The sequence below is a fragment of the Cyprinodon tularosa genome, unplaced genomic scaffold, assembly GCF_016077235.1.
Source record: "Cyprinodon tularosa strain WSP-4 unplaced genomic scaffold, ASM1607723v1 ctg1116, whole genome shotgun sequence".
NCBI classification, from domain to species: Eukaryota; Metazoa; Chordata; class Actinopteri; order Cyprinodontiformes; family Cyprinodontidae; genus Cyprinodon; species Cyprinodon tularosa.
The window spans coordinates 61,492-82,585 of NW_024037912.1; the positions used below are offsets into that span (position 1 = coordinate 61,492).

General features: G+C 37.1%; 2 protein-coding genes across 3 annotated transcripts; one reads left to right on the top strand and one right to left on the bottom strand.

Annotated features, from left to right (window-relative positions):
* Positions 1–4,987: 4,987 nt before the first annotated feature.
* LOC119792415 (CMRF35-like molecule 1) lies at positions 4,988–8,559 on the top strand. Its single transcript, XM_038299035.1, has 7 exons — positions 4,988–5,290; positions 6,814–6,895; positions 6,978–7,066; positions 7,151–7,191; positions 7,471–7,518; positions 7,621–7,695; positions 7,934–8,559. Exons 1-7 carry the CDS (start codon positions 5,032–5,034, stop codon positions 7,985–7,987), a joined length of 648 nt encoding a protein of 215 aa, XP_038154963.1. The 5' UTR covers positions 4,988–5,031; the 3' UTR covers positions 7,988–8,559.
* Positions 8,560–11,041: 2,482 nt separating this feature from the next.
* LOC119792429 (histone-lysine N-methyltransferase SETDB1-B-like) lies at positions 11,042–20,042 on the bottom strand. Of its 2 annotated transcripts, none has more exons than XM_038299059.1 (8): positions 19,862–20,042; positions 18,980–19,051; positions 17,671–18,141; positions 17,407–17,580; positions 14,388–14,589; positions 14,217–14,290; positions 13,747–13,937; positions 11,042–11,706 (listed from the first exon to the last, which is right to left on the bottom strand). In XM_038299059.1, exons 2-8 carry the CDS (start codon positions 19,047–19,049, stop codon positions 11,587–11,589), a joined length of 1,302 nt encoding a protein of 433 aa, XP_038154987.1. In that variant the 5' UTR covers positions 19,050–19,051; positions 19,862–20,042; the 3' UTR covers positions 11,042–11,586. The 2 variants fall into 2 exon arrangements, with proteins under 2 accessions (XP_038154987.1, XP_038154979.1); XM_038299051.1 differs by having other exon boundaries at positions 18,980–19,054.
* Between the last annotated feature and the right edge of the window lie 1,052 nt (positions 20,043–21,094).

Consider the following 21,094-nt stretch of genomic DNA (forward strand, 5'->3'; position numbering starts at 1 on the left):
ACACCTGCTCCTTGTCAGCTCGTTAGCCCTGCCTTTGTCTCAGTCACCTATTTATACTCTCCCTCTGCTGTCACTCCTTGTTGGTTCCTTCTTTTTGCATGTCCTGTTGTTGCTGCTTTCTTCCTGCCTCGTCTCTCCCCGTCTCCTCAGGCTCGTTTCCCCCTGATGTCTTCATGGTTTTGGTTTGTTTAGCATTTTAAGTTGGATTTCTGGATATCTTCCTCTGTTACCTATGGTCTGCAATTAAATCTCTCAGAAATCATCTCTGCTTCACTCGTCTCTGCATCTGAGTCTTCAAGCAACCTCACCACCCATTCATGATAGAAGGAACCAACCAGGATGGACCCAGCAGAGTCAAACATTGCAGGAAGCATGACAAATCTTCTGGAGAACTGTCGGTTCACTCTAGATAGGATTGCCACTCTCAGCCCTCCCTGAAGACGGGGTATGTGCTGCTGCCGACCTTAAAGAGATTTTAACCCCGCAAACAACTCTCCTCTCATCCCTAGGGTTTCTGGACATTTTAGAAGAGGTGGAGTGGAACCACAAGGCCGCTTTTGCTCAGCTTTTTAATAAGCTTCCTCACCTCGACCACAATCACCTGCAGCGGTTGCCTGCTCAACCTCTCCATCAGTTCCTTCCACTTCTCCCTCAGCCTCTATAGTTTCTCCCCAGCCATCTGTTTCCTCCAGGCGTAAGCGCCGCCGGGGGAAGAAGACCACTCCCTCTCTGGTGGGTCAGCCTGACGCCTCCACTCCCTCTCCGGCGGGTCAGTCTGACGCTTCCCCTCTCTCTGGAGGGTCAACCTAACACCTCCACTCCCATGGGTCAGCCAGCTTCTAGCTTTAGCCCCCTCGCAACCAGGTCAGTTTTTCCCTTAGTCTCAGTCGTCACCTCCATGACCAACAGCTAGCCCCATCTTTGAAGAGACTCAAATCGGTACCCATGATTACACCCCCTGCAGTCAGAGCTCCCCATCTAGAGGAGTCTTAGTTATGGGGCTTCTTTTATGGGGAGAGGGAAGATCTTTTCCCTTTCCTGCCACCTCCATCAGCTCCAGAGCCCATTAGCGGGCCAGTTTCCCTAGCTTCCGAGCCCATGAGCGGGCCAGTTTCCCTAGTTTCTGAGCCCATGAGCGGGCCAGTTTCCCCAGTGCCTGAGCCCATTAGCTGGCCGTTAAGCCTAGTGCCAGAGACCCCTTAGCCCGCACTAGGCCGTCCAGATACCCCTGAGCACACTAATAAAAGGCTCTCTGAATTAAAGCTCAGCGGGCTCTCCAAGCCTCCAAGGCCCCTCAGCGGGACTTCCAAGCCTCCAAGGCCCCTCAGCAGGCTCTCCAAGCCTCCAAGGCCCCTCAGCGGGCTCTCCAAGCCCCCTCTGAAGCTGTTAGTGTGCCGCAGTTGGCGGCCCCCTCCGAGGCTTTTCCTGTGCCGCAGTCCTCCTCCAAAGGCACCCCTTTTGTCAGAGACGGCATCACAGGCCTCTGCCAGAGGTCCTCCTGCAGCAGCACAGACTGCGCCCTCCTCCGAGGTTCTTGCTGCAACCGAGTCGGTGTCCTCCTGGGCCGCTATATCAGAGACTGCATCCTCCAAGGGTCCTTCTTCATCGCCGGCGTCCTCCAAGGGTCCTCCTTCGTCGCCAGCCTCCTCCGGAGGCCCTCCTTCGTCAGAGATGGCGTCGCTGCCGGCCTCCTCCAGAGACCCTCCTTCAAGACTCTTCCTGGTCTCCGGCCACACGGACGCCCTCCAGAGACTTTGTGTGCCCTCGCCCACCTTGGGTGGGGTATTTTTTGTTTCTGGACATTTTAGGGCATCTTGGATCGCCCTTAAGTGGGGGGCACTATCATGGTCTTGGTTCTGTTGTACTTTACTTTGCTCCTTGTTTTCTAGTTTTATTTGTTTAATTCTAGTTTTGTTATTTCTAGATTTATGTTAGTTCTCATGTTTTTCTGTTGCCCTCGTGTGTGTGTGTGTGTGTGTGTGTGTGTTCCTTTCCCCTTGGCTCCCTCGTTGTCTCCTCACACCTGCTCCTTATCAGCTCGTTAGCCCTGCCTTTGTCTCAGTCACCTATTCATACTCTCCCTCTGCTGTCACTCCTTGTTGGTTCCATGTTGTTGCTGGTCCTGTCATTGCTGCTTTCTTCCTGCCTCGTCTCTCCCCGGCTCCTCAGGCTCGTTTTCCCCTGATGTCTTCATGGTTTTGGCTTGTTGAGCAATTTAAGTTGGATTTCTGATTTCTTCCTCTGTTACCTATGGTCTGCAATTAAATCTCTCAGAACTCATTTCTGCTTCTCTCGTCTCTGCATCTGGGTCCTCAAGCAACCTCACCACCCATTCATGACAGCCTGGTGTTTTAGTCAAGACTACACCAATAAAGACCAAGACCATATATTGTCTTGGCCTTGTCTTGGTTTTGGTTGGTGTGGTCTTGACTACAACACCAATAAATCCACAGATGATAACTTGGTTTTAATTTACAGCTTTACCCTCTGGTATGGAAGAAACCTATGTTACATAATCAACTGCAACTACATTTGATGAACTTTTGACAAATTAGTCAAAGTGTGATATTTATTTTATGATTATAACAGAACTGAAGAGGACAAAAATCCCCATAAGATATATTTTTAAAAAACGGATGTTTATTGCAGACTTCTATACAAAGTACCAGAATATCTTTCAAGCCTCTTGGTTTGCTGATCTTATCTTTTTTTGCCGTTTTATAAAAATAAAAAAAAACACACAATACATCAAGTCTTCAGAATGAACATTTACATTCTGCATCCTTATATTTAAGGAACTTTCATCACTCATCACTTGTTTTCACTATTGTGGTTCCGTTTCTTTCAACTGAGTGAAACAAGAGGGGGAAACCATTTAAACAGCAATAGTTCTCCCCAAACATTTGTTGTTTAGAAGGGTATTTTCTGTCTGTTAAAACCTGAATCAGTTTGTCAAAACATTTTTCCTCATATGCTTTTAAAATAAAACCCACAATATGTACAACATTTCTTTGTTACTTTGATAATGCTATAATGTAAGGCTAATGTGTTTATGTAGATTGAGTTGTTTGCAAATATTTGTACTCTTTAATTTCTTTAACAAATACGTTTGTTAAAGCTTAGCTCAGGAGGATGGTGCGAGCAGCATATCACTGAACAGCATACTCTGATAATGTGACCATTGCTTTTGATTTTATGAGAAATATACCTGCAGATGTGCTTATTTGAGCTTCTGCTGTCAGTCGGTTTATTTTCCCCTGACAGTGACATCAGCAAAGATGTTTTAACACCTAAAGCTCATTGGCTATTTTTTTCTGATCGCTATTTATATATTAAATTATTGTGAAAGGAAATGCAAGCAGTTTGTACTATAATCAGTGTTTAACGTGCAATTATATAAGAACATTATGCAAAATGGCATGCTAAGGTTTAGAGGTAGATTCAATCAGATGCAATGACTTCATTTTTCCTAAGCTCAATTGGTGGTTTTATTACTTTTATTGATTGAAATCAACTTTAATTTTTTCTTTGTTAGAAAAACTACATTTGAACTGCTTATGTGTCAACACCTCTCAAAATGTTACAAGTTTGTTACTGCAAAAGGTGACCTCTTTCAACACCACAGCAACAAGAAAATTCCACTTCTGTTGTAATTTTCTGTTGCTGTTTCTTGTACTTAAAATTCAGAAAAAGATCATGCCATTAAAAGCTGATATTAGAGAAAGAAACCCTTCTCTAAGGTTTAGCATTTATTGTGCTGAATTTGGGATCAACAAACAGAAAAAGGTGTGAATTAACAGTAATGTAGATAATTATAATAATTAGGCGGCAGTTCCAAGCAAAGGATGTTGAAACTTTGAGAGAATAATAAAAAAAAAAAAGGAAGTAGTGACTCAGTTTTACAGAGCAAGTGGATGTTACTGCTGTCCTTGTATCAATATGTCTAATTCTCTGGGTTTTCTTCTAATTCTTACTCTCATAACAGGTAAGTGTCTTTGGATAACACTTTTTATCATATGTAGACATAATCATATCTTTTTGGTCTAAAATGTAAATTATGTAAATTCGTTTCAGTTTTCATCTAGAAAACCTAAAGTTTTTTTTATGCCTCAGAGAGTTCTGTAATTTAACATTAAAGATTATATTATTCACAGATCACTATTTCTGCTTCACAGTAATATATTGCCGTAGATATGAAAAATATTTTTCTTTAGTCTAAAAGCATAAACACAGTCAGTAAAGCATACATAAGAACTTAAGCTTCGGTCTCCTTCCTCTTGTCTTTGGTATTAATACAGATTTTTATATGCTTAAGCACTGATGTCCATTAGTATCGTTTTTTAACACTTTTTTTTGTTTGCCATGTCCTTAATGACTTGTAATCTTAACCAGTAGTTTTTAGTAATATTTGCCATGAGGACCCAGTTTTATTTCTCTTATGTTTCATAGATATTTGCAGTAAAACATTGAAAATATGCCCTTTTAAGTTATATTTTGTTTCACAGGAACTGAAAGTATTACCACAATCAGCAAGGTTGCTGTAAAGGTTGGAACTTCCATATCTATCCCCTGTCTTTATCAACCAAAATACAGAGGCCATGTGAAATATTTATGTAAAGGAAGTAGTTGGAATTTTTGCAAATATGAAATTAAAACAACTTCATCAAATAACGTAAAGTATTCGATTTCTGATGATAAAAGTCAAAACATTTTCAATGTAACCATAAAACAGCAGACGGCTGAAGATTCTTATTACTGGTGTGTCGTGGAGATTGATAATGGAGGAGATTTCGGGCAGTTATTTGAACTTTTCACCAGAGGTAAGCAATTGTAAAAAAAAAAAAAAAAAAAAAAAAAAACATATTTTAAACAAGACAAAAAAGGAAAACAAAGTAAAGTTTTTGTCATTATATCTTAATATATTTTCATTAAAAGCAAAACAATGTTTGGAGCATGAAGTCTACAAAATTAAAGTGTTTATTATGATTTGTTTCCAATGAAGACAAACCCAGTCTATATGTGGCTGATCAGATGGTGACCGGATTTATTGGAGAAAACACGACCATAACCTGCTACTACAGAGCCAAAGGAAAACTTGATTGGTGTAAACTGGGCAGGACATGTATCAAAGATGGATTAATAGATGGAATAACAGTGAACACTGACGAGAAGAAAGATTCATTCAGTGTGACCATGAGTGGACTGAGAGGAGAGCACAGTGGTTGGTATTACTGTGTCAATGGAGACCTTCAGATGCCAATTTATCTGACTGTGACCATCAGACCCACTGGTAAGAACATACTAAATGGAATAAAGCTATGCATGAATTTAATAGCTGATTATTAATTTCAGTGCTCATGCAAAAGTGGACCTTGTGTGTTGTAGCTATGTTGTCTTTGCTCTAATCATGAGAATAATAACCCTTTAATCTAATTATTTTATCCTCTATATACCATCACACATAGATTTGTTCAATTTCATTACATTCAATTTGATGATTAAAAGTAAATATAAAGTATGACATTCTTTGACTCATTACAGGTTAGCTTTTCTGGCATTAGGCTACCACAAAAAACTATCTTTAAAAACGATTTGCTGTTGGTAAAATCTTTTTTTTAACTTTTGCTATTGGTCCAGAATCACTACTTTTATTCATGGCAGTCAGATCCCAACTCAGACTAGTCTTTAGTATTTTCATTTTACTGACATATAAAACAATGAAATTATTTCCTTGTGTCGTGTATTTTCTCTTCTTAACGACTTAAAAATTGGAACTACGTTTTATAAAAATTCAAAGTTCTCAAAAAGCAGAAAAGTCTTCAAACAAAATCTAAAAAACAGGCAGGAGTCACGGTTTTCCAAGTCCAGAGTGTTTCATTGCAAAACACAGAGCATCCACACTGAGCTGATCTCCGGAGAACAACTGACAATACAATGAAACAGCTTCCCTTTTATACATTTCGGGCTGTTGGGGGCTCCTCCCCCAAGCTCCTCCTTTCTTTTCACCATTTTAGATGCATTTTCTTCAGTTAAGTCTAATTAATTTTGTTCTACCGGAGGAAAGTCCTTTTCAAAACATATTTTTTATATATTTATTCAAAAACCCTTTTTTACAGATCATGGTTACATTTCTTGTAGGTCATGATAACATATATTGCCATTAATACATCACAGTCTTTGTTATTAATGTTTCAGGGGAAACACAGTCTTAGTTATTAATGTTTCGAAACAAAGTTCTCTTCCAGTGAGTCATGAGTATAACTTTCACATTAAACTAGGGTGCTTAAAGTTTCAGTAAAACATCACACTTACTGTACCCAGTACTGCTTGGTATGTGTGTGTTAAAGACAACAACTCCATTTATCACAATTAGTTTAGCTAAGCTGTGCACTCCTGCACCCCTCATTTTCCAAATGCCTTTTAAACAGGCCTTACTTTGACTTCCTGCAGCTTCTGAGGCATTAATGATCTTTGGCTTAGCCATCTACATTTTGCTGAGCTCAGAATTTTTCCCTTCATTAAAGGCCTGCATCTGCAAAGCTGCACTTAGAATTCTTTCTGCTTACTTTCATTAAAAGCCTACATCTGCAAAGCTGCACTTAGAATTCTTTCCACCTAATTAACAAGCCTTATCTGTAAAGCTGTACTCAGATCTGTATGTGCAGGGTCTCTCACACACAGCTCAGCATTTTCCATGCTGATGCTCAAACGGTTAGACCTTTAAAGTAAGCCCTCTATTCAATGTGAAAGATGTTGTGTATATGATTTTAATCATTGGTGCACACTAATTCACTACACTTGTTTGAAATGTAGTCGAATCGACTACAGTTACAGCAGCAACAGAATCTGCTACAGTAGAAGACCAGAAAGAAGACCAGAAAACCAAAGAAGACAGGTCAGAAGTCTTTTTTTTAAATAGTTGTCTGAGTTTTAGATATTAGACTTGTCTAATACGCAATGTAAAATGTATTTTTCAGAACTTTTCCTGCACTACTGAGCCTCATCATCCCTCTGGTTTCATTGATTTTGGTTGCTATTGTGGCGCTATTAGTACTGTTTAGAACCAGTAGGTCTTCCTATTTGTTTCTAATTATTGGATCCAGATTATTTAATGTCAAAAAGCATAATATAGCCATTTAATGTCTTACAGAACGTGCCAAAATTCAAGATTCAAGTGGCAGCTCCAACTTGGTTAGTGATGTTAAAAGAATGACCACATCAATAGGATTTATTACCTAAATAAAAATCTTTTATATATATATATATATATATATATATATATATATATATATATATATATATATATATATATATATATATATATATATATATATATATATAATAGGTTTATTCAGCAGAATTCTGTTTTGTACTGTTGTAACTTTTATAGCTCCAATAAAAAAATCATTTTTACATTGGGTTAAGAAAAGCTTTTGATGTCTGCCGATATTTTAATGTGTTCATTTACAGAAGGAAGGGGAGGTTACGTATTCAGAAGTCAGTTTCAAGAAAAATCAGGTAAACTGCTATGCGAAACATAATATTGCAGTGAGCCGTGACATTTAAAGAATGTGCAAATACATAAAACTTCTGCTGTGTTTATTTCTGTTTGGGACACAGGCATTACCTGTTGAAAGCGATGGAGATGTGACCTACAGCTCTGTTGTTATTAAAAAGCCACAGGGTGGAAAAAGGGTAACTATTTAGGGAGCATTATTTATACTGCCAGATTAGCTATGTATCTTTATCTGCTTGACACAGAGAGTTGTATGTATAATTTCAAAGTCAAATACTGCTAAGGGCCAATTAATATCCCCCCTAAAAAAACACATAGCAAGTCTATAAGTATCTCAAAACCAAGTCATATATGTTTAATAAATACCTCCTATTTTGGCTCTTCCCTCTAACCACATTATTTATTTCTCCTTTACAGGCTAAGGCAAAGGACGACAATGTGACACACAGTCACCACAAGCAAAATGTTTAAATCAATCGGTTTTTAAATGTTTTTCCGTTACATGACTAAGATTTAGACAACTTTGTTGTAAGGGTCTCTTTGCAAGTGTGCAACAACGTAATGGTTTATTGTTTGACATTATTTTAAAAAAGCACTTGATCATATCTTTTTTTAGATTAAGTATAAGCATTCCAACTGATTATGGAACAACTTTAACCTCTTTAACAGCTTCAGAGCATATTGAATGCTTATTGTTCCTCTTGAATGCAAATGATTTAAATGTTTATATTGTCTTTATTTTGTTTGAATCCTAAAAAAATTTGTTAAAATATTTCACTTTATTGGGATCTATGTAAACGCAGAATATTAATTGTGCATACGTCTACTGAAATGTTTTTCTTCCTGACTAATATTTGCTTTTTGCAATAGTACATTTTTAGCTCTAAATGAAATCTGAGATGAACAGGACTTGGAGCTCATCACCAAAAGTAGCTCCTCAAAATATTTCACAAGATGGATGGTTAAAATTCCCAGAAGAAACATGCAGGAAGCATTTTTACAATTAAATTAAATTGTTGTTTTTGGCAAATCAATCCTCTTAAAACAAAAAATAAATTGTTTTTCCCTTTCTTTATTTACTGCTCGTTTGTTATCTTTTAAGGGATTCCTATCTCATAGTCCTAAGGTGTGAGTGTGTGTGTGCAGGGTTGTATGACACTGTGACTCTGTGTTGCCCTGTGAAAGAATGGACACCTCTCCAGGACGTACAGCCCATCTCGCCCATAGACTGCTGGAGATAGGCACTGGCCCTTATGCGATCCTGACAGAAGAAGCCGAAGAGAATGGATGGACGGATAATATTTATAGAATATTTAGGGGGACTTACCAAACTACCCTTAAAGTGTATGACACTAAAATGACCCAATTTGTAGCTCAATATCATAGAATAACAGTATTTCTATATCATGAATTTCTTTGGCAGAATTCAAATGAGCGATTTAAATCTAGATTAATTCCAAGATTACAGTGAGATTAATCTAGATTTGAAAAATTTAAAAATTTTAATTAAATGACTCAGTGCAGAAACTCTCCTCGACAAGTATTATTTGCTTTCATGCACAAAACCAGTAACTCAGTTCAGTTTTTCAACTCTGGTGGGAGAACATTTTTTTTTGTTAAATGTTTGGAAAAAAAAAAACCTACCTACCTACCTATCTATCTATCTGGAGACAAAACTGGATAAATGTGGTGTTCTTTGATTGTCAGTAGGCTCATAAGCACGTTTTAGTTTAAACAAGGAAACAACGAGAAGTGAAATGAAGATGTTATTTCATTATAGCTATTTCGGATTAAGCTATTATTAAAAGTCATGCTGTTTCTGTTAGAACAGAGAAGCTGTGAACCCTGGGTCAACAGGTTCCTTTTGACTTTCCACAGACAGAATAAATTTGCTTAAGAGTTCCTCTTTTAGCAATGAGGAAGAAATGTGGTGCAAAGTCCCAGAAAACTGTGAACCTCAACAGATAGATGAGTTTTTGTTTCAGTTATATTTTTATTTACACAGAGATAAACATAGGTTTTCACAATGGGGAAATTATCTCTCTGCATTTAACCCATCCCCTCGGGGAGCAGTGGGCTGCCATTGTGCGGCGCCCGGGAAGCAGTGTGGGGTTAAGGGGTTTGCTCAGGAACCCAGAGAAGAGGCTGTGGGGATCGAACAGGGTACTTGCAACCTTCTCAGAGCACAAGCACACTGCTCTAGTGACAAAGCCAACACTCCATATCATAGTGGGATGAAGAATGCGATTTCCTTTGCACAAAGGGCTGATATGTATGGTGGTGAGATCCACAATAGGTCCTTTGATGAGAGACAAGTCCACCCCTCAATACCTTCTGTAAGACCAGTGGCCTTAACTTATCCAGTCAGGAAAGATTTTGAAGAACCTCTCTAAGCTGTAATATGTTTAAATCTGTAAAGGAAAAATTAAGCCTTTTTGCCTTCTGAGACAATAGAATGGTTGAAGACTCAATATAAAAACTTAATTTATATTTTAAACATGCAAAATGCCTTGGTTCTAAGGTGAACTTGCTTTGTTATTTAGCCTAAAATTCCACTCAGCCTCACATTTAGGCTCATTAACTAATTTAAATTGGTGTCAATGTGTTTTTGGATAGATTTTAGATTTTCTTCCTAAATACCAGTTTCCGGAGTGTGTAAATCAATGAAACATTTTTTTTTCTGCTGGTTATTCCCTTCATAGAATGCCTTGTACACTACTAGGACAATGCATTTTGAAGTTGAATGATCCAGTTACTGTCTGCCTATTAACAGGGGAGGGGAGTCACTTGTCAAGCTGATGAGTTATACGGTGCAACAATTCCTGAATGTCACCAAAAGAACTTGCTGTTGAAGATAAAAATCCCTGGAAGCATATAAGTTATAGAGTATGAATAGATAGATTGTAGCCAATAAAGGTATTTTAGAACATAACCAAAAATATTTCCAGAAGTTTGTTGCTTATAGGAAGCATGCGGTTGGATGTCTGCACTAAAGGCTGTCAGCAATGAGTCCAAAACATTCGTTCAAATTATAACCACCATCTCCAACACCTCATTTGGAAGCAAATCAGATGCAGCCGTTTTCATGGGAGTCTGATAGAACTTGTTTGGTTCAACCTCTAAAATATACACAAGTTTAAAGCTTTCAAATATGACAGAACAGACAACTATATGACTCTGGTACTTGGTACTAAGGTTAAATGGGGACTTTTTTTCCCTCCACTGTGTCAAAAGCCATAAAGACAGCATCATATCATTGTCAACTATGAATCCTTAACTAAACCGCATAAAACAAGTTTTGTTTATTACATAAAGGCTGCATAGATCACCATTCAAATATTGCTATCTTACAACAACAGGAGCTTTGAAAATGTTCAAGTGCAAAAAAAAAAACACACACAAAAACCCCTGATATTTAAAGGCAACTGTTCTTGGTTTTAGGTATAACTGAATAATATTTTGAACATGAAAAAAAAAACTATTTCTTTTGTAAGTGTTTGAAAACTACTGAACACAAGTGTAGGATTTCAAATGAAAGGTTTTCTATTCACCTATTACTTCCAATCAGTTCAAAAACATAAGAGTAAAGCACAGCTCGGAAACATTCAGTGTCTAGATCAAAGTCAAACTCTTTAAATGACAAAACCCCTTTAAGCTATTTATACTTTTTTTTTGCCCGCAGCTGTGCTTAACTTATACAAATGAGCACTAATCCGATATAAAGGTTTACAGTTAAATTTTACAACAAACTTAGAAAGATGCAGAAAGATGATGCATGCACTAGATGAATAAAATTTGGCTTGACTAACACTAAGCAATCAAAAAGTAGTTCAGAAGGACAGACAAAAAACATTTTAAAACCTTTTCCATTTAATAATGAAAAAACAAAAATGTACATGATAGAAACAGATGCAGATTCAAAAATTATTAACAAAGTTAAAAACAATGATAAACTAAACTAAACATATTGTGAGGACAACAAATGAAAATACGAAAGGGAAGAAATTGGGATCACATTTGCCAAAAATTCAGTAAAGAATATTTTAGTCTCCCTAATGTCAATCAATAGGTCAGAATTTAGGGTCAGAATTTTCTGCATTGGAGTCTTGGTTCAATTTCATCTCCAAGAACTTGGACATGTGTTCCAGGCGTATGGAGCCTCGGTGGATCCAGTCTTTCTCCCCATTCTCCTGTGTGATGAAGGGATAATAAAATACATCAAAATCACATCTCAAAATTCTTTAGACAAAGCAAAGAGACAGACAGACAGCGCATAAAGACAAAGGGCAGATGATGCCAGACTGATGACATTTGTATTACAGGAAGTGTAATGTGCCTGATATACAGACCATCAGGCACATTAAAAGAAAAAATAGCATTTTGTCATATATATATATATATATATATAAATAGTGGGCATAGATTTTTTTTTTTATCTTGAAATTTATCTCACTGTAATCTTGGAATTAATCTAGATTAATATCGTTCATTTTAATTCTGCCAAAGAAATTCATGATATATGTGTGCTACCTAAATAATAAGTAAAAGTAAGTCTGGCTTGAGAAACCTGTTCAACACATTTTCGCTGAAGTAAACCCTGCATCTTTATAGCTGCATCCATGTTTAACATGTCCTCAGATGCAGGCGTGGTTTCAGGGTCAGACATCATTAATGATCACATAGATCCCTTCACTTTAGAAAAACTTCATCAACAAACAATCCTTTTCCTAATTCAACAACTTTGCTTTCGGTAGGCGCTTTCATTGATAAACTCAATCAGCTGATTGTACTCGCAGCCCACTGGCTGCTTTCTTTGTTCGTCTGTGAGGGATCGGCTGGATCCCCCAACCTTGCACTTTTCTTCAAGTCATCAAGGACGTTTTTCTACTTGTTACGGCTACTCTGGCAACATAATAACTTCCCAAAAATAAAAAAAATGCCAGGAGGAGCTTTTTGACTCACTCAAAAATAAAATTACTCGCGGAGAGCTTTGTGGTTTTAGAAGGTGTTTCCTTTTCTTATAAAAATAACAGAAATAATCTGAGTTGAATAAAACAATTGGATCAACCACAGCAGCTGCTTCTGCTTGGTAATCACAGCAGGAGGCGGCCTGACAAGGAGGAGGGTCAAATGAGATAAACAAATAACAATAGGTCTACCGTTCACATAACCTTAGATCTTTAACAGTAATAATTTAGCAACAACAACAAAAAAAATTAATCTAATTCTTAAGAGGCTCCAACAGCATGTCACGTTCAATGTGGTTATTTCACAGTACGCCACCACAGGTTTGAAGACTGATTCGTTCTCGCCCCCAAATATACATCCGCGCTAGAATATCATGGTGAAAGTCATCAATATAGACCCAGCTCCCAACCCAGCTGTGAGAATAGATTAACAGCAATATGTATATTTTTTAATCACCCGACAGGAGTCTGGCGCTAATGCTGAAAACGACCCACCACTAATATATATTTTTTTATTGGTATTTACACACTTTAAAGGTGCATTACGCAAGCTTCAAGGCAAATACCTTTTTTCTTCTTATACATGGCTTTACAATCAAAGCCAGATAAGAATGAAGTGAGATTAAAAGCATTTATTTTTGTTGTTGTCACATAAAACAAATTTTACTACAAAAAGTCAATCTCCAATCCATAAAGTACTTTACCTACGTCTGGCTAATTTACTTGCAATAGTACAAAATCCTTTCCAACTCCTCAAATGTTTGAATTAGAACCCATAATTCAAAGAGATTATATCTAAAAAATGTATGTGTACTTGTTGGGTTTAAATCCAGAGAAATTTGCATTTAAGAGTTTAAAGAGGACGACATGATCAAACACAGACAGGGATTTGCAACATCAGCCTCTGCACAGGGGAGAAGAACTGCTGGCTCACAACCAGCACCTTTTCTCACTGTTCCCTTCATAGCAGAGCCTTTTATTAACAGTTTATAACATAATAGGGCGGGTCTTAAACAGAAGACCCTGTAATGATTATCTGGCAGGATACAGGTCATAAGACAGTGTGACTCTGTTTTATGACCTACTGGCCGGAGGCAGGTCAAAAAAGAAATTACCCTGAAATTACCATCTGGCTGGATGCAAGTCTAGAATGACCCTCCTGATTGAATCACAGGACAGAATGTAGCATCTTATTTCTTCACTGTTTCATATGCACACACATTAATTTTATAATTGTCATTCAATAACCCTAACAGTACTAACCTCAAACACAACCTTCATCAAGCTGCAATCAACCGTCTCAACCTGACATTTCCGATGGACTCCATTTAGTTCAATGTTGAGGGTTTGCCCTTCTTTGTAGTGGGTTAGGTGTGGATAGGGCCAAGTCTTCAGATATTGTTCCATGAAGCATTTATGTGGGCCATCCGGAAGGTCGCATAGAGTATCATCCACTGTAAAAAAAAAAATAAAATAAAATAATGCATGCATGCATACAATTAGATGGTTTATTGCTTTAAGGTTGCAGATCAACTGTTTTTTTTATTGTCATCAAATAATGTGGCTTGTTTTCCTTCCTTTCCATCCCATACATATATTCAGCATAGTTTTCACAATATTTAATATTTGATGCAATTGATCTGACTGATCTGTATTTTTTTTTAACTGTGTACTGGATAATATGGTTCCTTTATTAAAAAATATTACAAAAAAGAGGAGACAGTCAAACTTACTTTGTCTACACACCAGGTAAAGTGAAGGTAGGCTGACATACAGTGGTGTGTGATCATCCAAAAACACCAAAAACCTGAAAAACATCAAGTTATTTAGGAAAAAAAAGTCATCAGTCCAAAAAACAAATAATGAGGGTTCATAAATGCATATAAACGTATTTGATCCAAGACCTTAAGCGATTCTTCCTGCTGGGAAGCTCAGCCAGAAGTCCAGGCAAGAAGCACTGATTGTCTTCTGGAGACTGGATTAAAACACGGGCTCCGACGTACAGCCGCTCCAGCTTTGGGTTGGTGTCGAATGCGATGTGGTGTCCTGATACCAAACTCTTGCCCTTTTCCTCAAAGATCACTTTATATTTAACCCTTCCATCGTCTGCAAAGACCAAAAACAGAACAAACGAAAAAAAGAATCGTAAACAGCACATAAAAATATTGGCATGAGGTGTGGTAAAAATAAAAGAAGAGAAGTTTGTTAAAGATCAGAAGATAAGACTACTTTACAGGAGATCTAAACTAGGGGAAGCTAATACTGCACCACAGGAGAGAGCAAATTCATGGACAGAAAAATGTTTTTTTTATTTTCAATACAAATAGCTTTTAGTCGTTTTGTTTCTGGGTTTTTTCTTTCCAATAATTTAGGCATTATAAAAAACAGCCGGCGCAGCTAAAAAGCAAAGCTCCGCTTCATGAGTCTGTGCAGCAACTAGAACAGATAGAAAATGTTTATAGGAATATTATACATAAAATGGGAACTACATTTAAAGAAAAAGGAAAATGCAACAATAAAGGCTGCGGGACAGTTAAATGGGTGGTCCTCAGGGAGAGATCAGTGGAGTTTGTTGTTTGAAGTTTATTTTTTTAAATATTTTTAAGGAGTGGGGAGTGATAAGATGTGCTTACCTCCACTCTGTCCCTTATTTGCTTTTTAGTGAGGCTCAAAGACGATCATTATTTTACTATACCTGTTTTCGGTCTTACTGAAGTTTGTTGATTAAAAAAAGAAAAAAACAATTGGGGTTTAGTAACAAATAAGCTGTGCTCTCCTCTGCTGTACCTCATATTTGCAAGGCTCAAAGAGCATCACTACTTTATCTGCTTTCTTTCCTCCTGAACTCCTATCACTGATAAAGTATTGTTTTTTAAATATTTTATCAATTGTTTATGCACGGGTCTGACCCTCCCGCTAAATATGCTCTGTGAGACTCCAAACCAGACTGTTTTCTTTTGTAATTGACAGATGTTATTTTACATTTCCCCCGAAGCGGAAGTGTTTTACTTTGAAACTAGGGCTGCAACAACGAATCGATAAAATCGATAAAAATCGACTTTTAAAAGCGTTGGCAACGAATTTCATCATCGATTAGTTGTGTCGCGCGATTAATGCGTCATCCAAATTGATCACAATAATTAAAATAGCCTGCGCTTTGTAAAGCGAAAAAAGTCCTAACATGCAACTTTTGTCAAAACAAATTAACATGGCCCGGAACCACCACTGTTATGGCAGTGAAGAGAGCTGATCAGCAGGGTGAGCGGCCATGTTTGTTTGGTTTTAAAGGGGAAACGTAACGTTAGATTCTCAGGTAGCTCATCTGATGCTTTCCTTACCTTGTTAGTAGGTTACAGACAGTGATAAGGTTGGCTACTTATTTTACTTTTAATTTCATTTGAATTAGCTTAAGCAGCGTTTATATTTACTTTATAAATAAATTAACTTGCAAATTATGAGGGCAAGGCTTTTGAAGTTTAAATCTTCTGGCAAAAATAAAGTAAAGATCCTGTAATTTATGGAAGTAAAGCAGAATAAAATCCAGCAAGATCAGTAATATGTCAATTAATTATATGCCACATTCCCATGTAAATATCTGTCTTTGGAGGATGTGTTTTTTAGCACCCCTAGTTCTCTCATTTTTATTCCAAATACAATTTATAATTTGAATCACAGGGCTATTTTTATCTCTATGGTTCAGTATTTTCTCAAGTAGCAACTTTAACTGTTATACTTTCCTGTCTTAAAAGGCAGAACTCTATTAGTCTAAAAAAAACCTCATTTGTTGAAATGGGGGGGCCTGTTGTTTGAACCCCTTAGGGGCTAAAAAAAAAAAAAGTCTTTTTTTGCACTTTATGAAACAAAGTACCCTATATTTTGTGGATGTACAGCCACATTTCTCATGTAAGTTTGCGTAGTTTTAACACAAACATTTATTTTTCATATTGCACCAGTACAGTTAATGAGCAACCTGTACTTGTGTGCTTGTTTGTTCTGTCAAAAATGTTTATTTTGGAATAAAGAGTATAAAATATAGAAAATATTTTTTGTCCGATTCATCGATTCATCGAAAAAATAATTGGCCGATTCATCGATTTTTAAAATAATCGTTAGTTGCAGCCCTATTTGAAACTGTATCTCTCTTCCTGTCAGACCCATGAAATTGCTGCCGAGTTGCTGCTTGTGAGACTAAAATAGACTTGGAGTCTATCTCAGTCACAGCAACACAAACCCCCTTGAAGAAAATCTTGTCCATTGTGTTCATTCCCATTTACTCTCAATGAGCGCTAAACGTCACAACCACGGATATCAGACAGATTCAATGAGTTCAGGGCTTAATGCTCTAACAGACAGCCACTCTGGAATTTCTGTATTGACTATAAATGTCTGCCTACACTCTGATACCACCAGCAGCGATAGGTCTTCCAGTGACAGCACTCAGCAATGCATAGCTCTTACTTCTTGACCTTTCCAACATTGTTGGCGGCCATAATTTCTGCCCAACTTGCATCAACTTTGTTTGGAGAATATCACAGAGGCCCACTGATCTCTAGTTCAGCATAAATTGTCCTAGGCCCTGGCAGGATTATGTTTAATCTGGTTGAATTACGGTAAAAAAACTGAAGTGAAAACATCATGTAGTTCTGCAACATATTGATACTATAATTACATTATGAGAGAATCGATTTAGAACCAGAAATCTATTTTTAACACAGGTTTAATGAAATAAATAAGAAAAAAATATTAGCTGAGCCATCCTATTTCTAAAGTAAAATATAGATCTTGAGATTCGGTTTCACCCCAGTGGATACAGAGAGGAGCAAAGACTGGTTATTAAAAAAACTATGGTTCGAGTTAAACTGCTCCTCTAACACAAGTTTTTCTATTCAACGAAAAAAGGCATAAAATTTCTCTGTTGATTACCTCTGTTGATTATCTCTAATATCTTGCCTCTTTGCCACCTCATGGCTCTCCTTCTGGCCAGGACTGTCATGTTTACAGTGATCTCCAATTCTGGTAAATCAGGCCGCACTTTTCTTGTTTCACTGGAGTGGCTAGCAAAAGCAGACGACACTATGATGGGGGATGGTTCAAGGGCTGTGGAAAAAACATACAAAAAAATGTGGAGATGAGAGACTTTAGCAATTCCAATGTTGTTTGTGTAATGGTTAATAGACCTGTTCTTACATTTGTTGGCACTGTCAGTGCTGCTGCTGTTGCTGGCGCTGCTACTGCTGTTGATGTTACTGATCTTGCTGGAAGTGTTACTGATGTTGCCGATGCCGTTACCGCTGTTGCCAGCAACGCTGCAGTTTTTGATGCTCGTTAATGGTGGAGCCACTGTCACTTTGTTGAATTGCTTACATTTTGAATTTTTCTTTTTAGTTTTGGAAACTCCAAAATCCGAATCTCCGGAATCCTCTCCTGGTTCCCACAGCATGTCAGAGTCAGAGCTGTTGGGGGACTCTATTTCGCTGTAGAACTGCTGAGCTGTTGGTGGTTGAATGGTTTGAACTGCAAAATCAGGGAGTCGTTCCAAAACAACCACTGGTTTTTTAAGTAGGTTTTCATCATTCAGACCTTCAAGGCATGACCTTATTTTGCGTCGGATTTCAAGTGCAGATGAGGAAGGCTCGTATTTTACAGTGTGCATGTATTCTGCGAAAGAATAAAAACAGTTCTGAGGTGTAAGCACAGATAACATACAAGAAATTATAACATCCATTTGATTAGCCTCAATTTAAATTGATTTACGATAATCTATCGAGCCCCTACAGCAGAGGGCTTTAAAATGGGTTAGTTACTTTCAAACATCAACCCCGGTGGGGTCTTAAGTGCTGGCCTGTGAGACTGTAATTGTACTGCATGGCTTTCTGATTTCAAACTAATCAAAATTCCCCACCTAGTATGACAAAATACATATCTCTCAACATGGAGGTTAATCAGATAGGTTTCACATTGATAAAGTTTCTGTACTGCAGCAAGCTAAACTCTGGGCCATTGTGCCCCTATGAGAAAAATCAAATTGCAAGCAGTCACTGATTATGACGATTCTTTTGATGATGCATTTAATCATATTCTTTTTAAGACTCACAGGCCAAAACAAGTGTAAGAACCAAAATAACACAAACAGGGTCCGATGAGGTACAAGATAAAGCATTCAGAAAATGATGCACGATTATATACAAACTACATTTTGGCTTTTTCTTTAGTCTCTTTATAATTCATTAAAATTCTTAAGTACTTTAAACTGACAAGCATTGGTAGCTACATCGGTAAGAAACTGTTTTCTTTAGGAAAGAGATGTGGTAAGTGATTAAATGGGAATAAAGAACATCATGTTAGGTTAAATGAATGTGGGATCACTTCTGGAGGTTCGGGAGGCATATGACCGGCATAAAAAAAACGGTTACTTTACCAAACAAAAGGGGCTTTAATTGGCAAAGAGGAAATCACATATTATTAAATAATCATATAATTAAAAAATGTCACTAACTTGTGGTATTTTCTGGCTCCCTGAAGTCTTGAAGCTCCAGTGTCATCACCTCATGTCCATCAATCTCCATACCTACTGAAAGAAACAAAACATAAAAAATTTCAAAAAAGCATGTCAGTCTTATCGATTTAAAAATCTCCATCAAAAGATAAAAGACAGAACTCTAATATTGGGAGGAGAAACATATCCTAAGGGTACAAATTAAGTACCGGTAGTTAAATGAATAAAAGGTTCATTTTTGTAGTGGTTTCCATATGGTATTGCCACAAAACTGCATCGAGGATCACCAAACAAAATACACAGCAATGTGCATTTAATAAGAAAATAGAACACAAGAAAATATGAAAAACCCAAAGATTTTTTTTTTTATAAATTATCCATAGAGTACAAACTCCATGGGAAGATATGGACTGCATTCCAGAGTGTTTGGAAAGCTGGTCCTTCCTGAGGTCTGAAGCTAATATAGGTGAACCCCCACCCACGATCAGTCAATTTTACAACCTATTGTTGACAAGTGTTTGAAGAAAATCTAACATATACCCATGTATCAGATAAAGTTATAAAATAACATGCAGTTAAATTATAAGATCCCCTCTTTGTTTGATTGCAACGTGTCAAAGAAAACACTTCGAAGGTGAAGATACAGCTGAAGCTGTAATAGGGCGAACGCATGTAAGGTAAATCGATAAATAGGTGTCAGCACTGAGCCCTGGCCCACACCACGAACTTTGGGCTTATTTCTATTTTCGAACAATTACTAAATTTGCTTAGGATTGTGGGGGAGGCGCTCTAATTTGTTAGGTTTCGTTCGTAACGTCGTGACTAAAACTTGAGATGCTAATGCTTACAAGCTTTTTATTCCAAGCAAAATGGTCAACTTACCTGTTTTAGGGTTCCGAATACGCCCATATATTGAAATAACACACAAATAAAAATGTATTGTTACTTCAATGCGGGAAAACTAACGAATAACTGCAATAAAAACAACAGTAGAGAGAATTGCTAGCAGACAATTATTGTTAGCCCACAAGCTAGCAAGCGGCAATGCACATCTTCTTCTTCTATGTCGAATGGCGGATTGCAAACAGCTTATAGATGCATACCGCCACCTACTGTACATGTGTGTGTAGCTCTATAGTTCAACCTACTATATTCTATTTTTTATTTGTGTGTTATTTAAAAATAAAAACAATACTTTATAAATAACCAAATTTTCTTCCCTATCTCAATCTGTCCCTAAAATTCCTTTAATACTCCAATCTGTCCCTTTTTCCATAATTACTTTCCTCATCCTCTTTCTTTCAGGTGCATATTTAATTCAATCCATCAAAACATGATCGACGTTGTCTTTTCTTTCACAACCCTCACACAAATCATTATTTCTCTTCCCTAGTACAAACAAAAACTCATTCAAGTAGGTATGACCAGTTCTTAATATAGTATAAATTACCTCTTCCCTTCTGTTTATTTCTCCATAATTTTTAACAATTACAGATTTTTTAACCCTATATAATCTTCTCCCTTTCTTATCTTTATGCCATATCTTTTGCCAAAATTCTGTTTCTTTTTAATGATTGATTTACCTTCCCCTTTCCCAAACGGAATCTGATCTATATTCTGCTTTCCTAAAGCTTTTTTAGCTAACTTGTCTGCTATTTAATTTCCTCTCATCCCTTTGTGTGCTGCACCCAACATAACTGTACATCTATTCCATATCTAAATAATCTAAACAAAATGACGAATTTCTATAACAAGGTCTTTCCTACTAATTCCTCCTGAATGAATGCTTTCTTGCAGCTTTAGAATCTGTGCAAATCACCACCCTGTCCGGTCTAACCTCCTCCACCCACTGTAAACTAATAATAATTTCTTTCTTTCTTTCTTTCTTTCTTTCTTTCTTTCTTTCTTTCTTTCTTTCTTTCTTTCTTTCTTTCTTTCTTTCTTTCTTTCTTTCTTTCTTTCTTTCTTTCTTTCTTTCTTTCTTTCTTTCTTTCTTTCTTTCTTTCGCAATGATTCTGATTTACTCTCTTATCCCTGGCTTGGTCTGTGCAATTAATAACATATGCCATGAAAAAAGTGAGTTTATCTACTATTGAAGCTGTCTTCTCTTTCAAC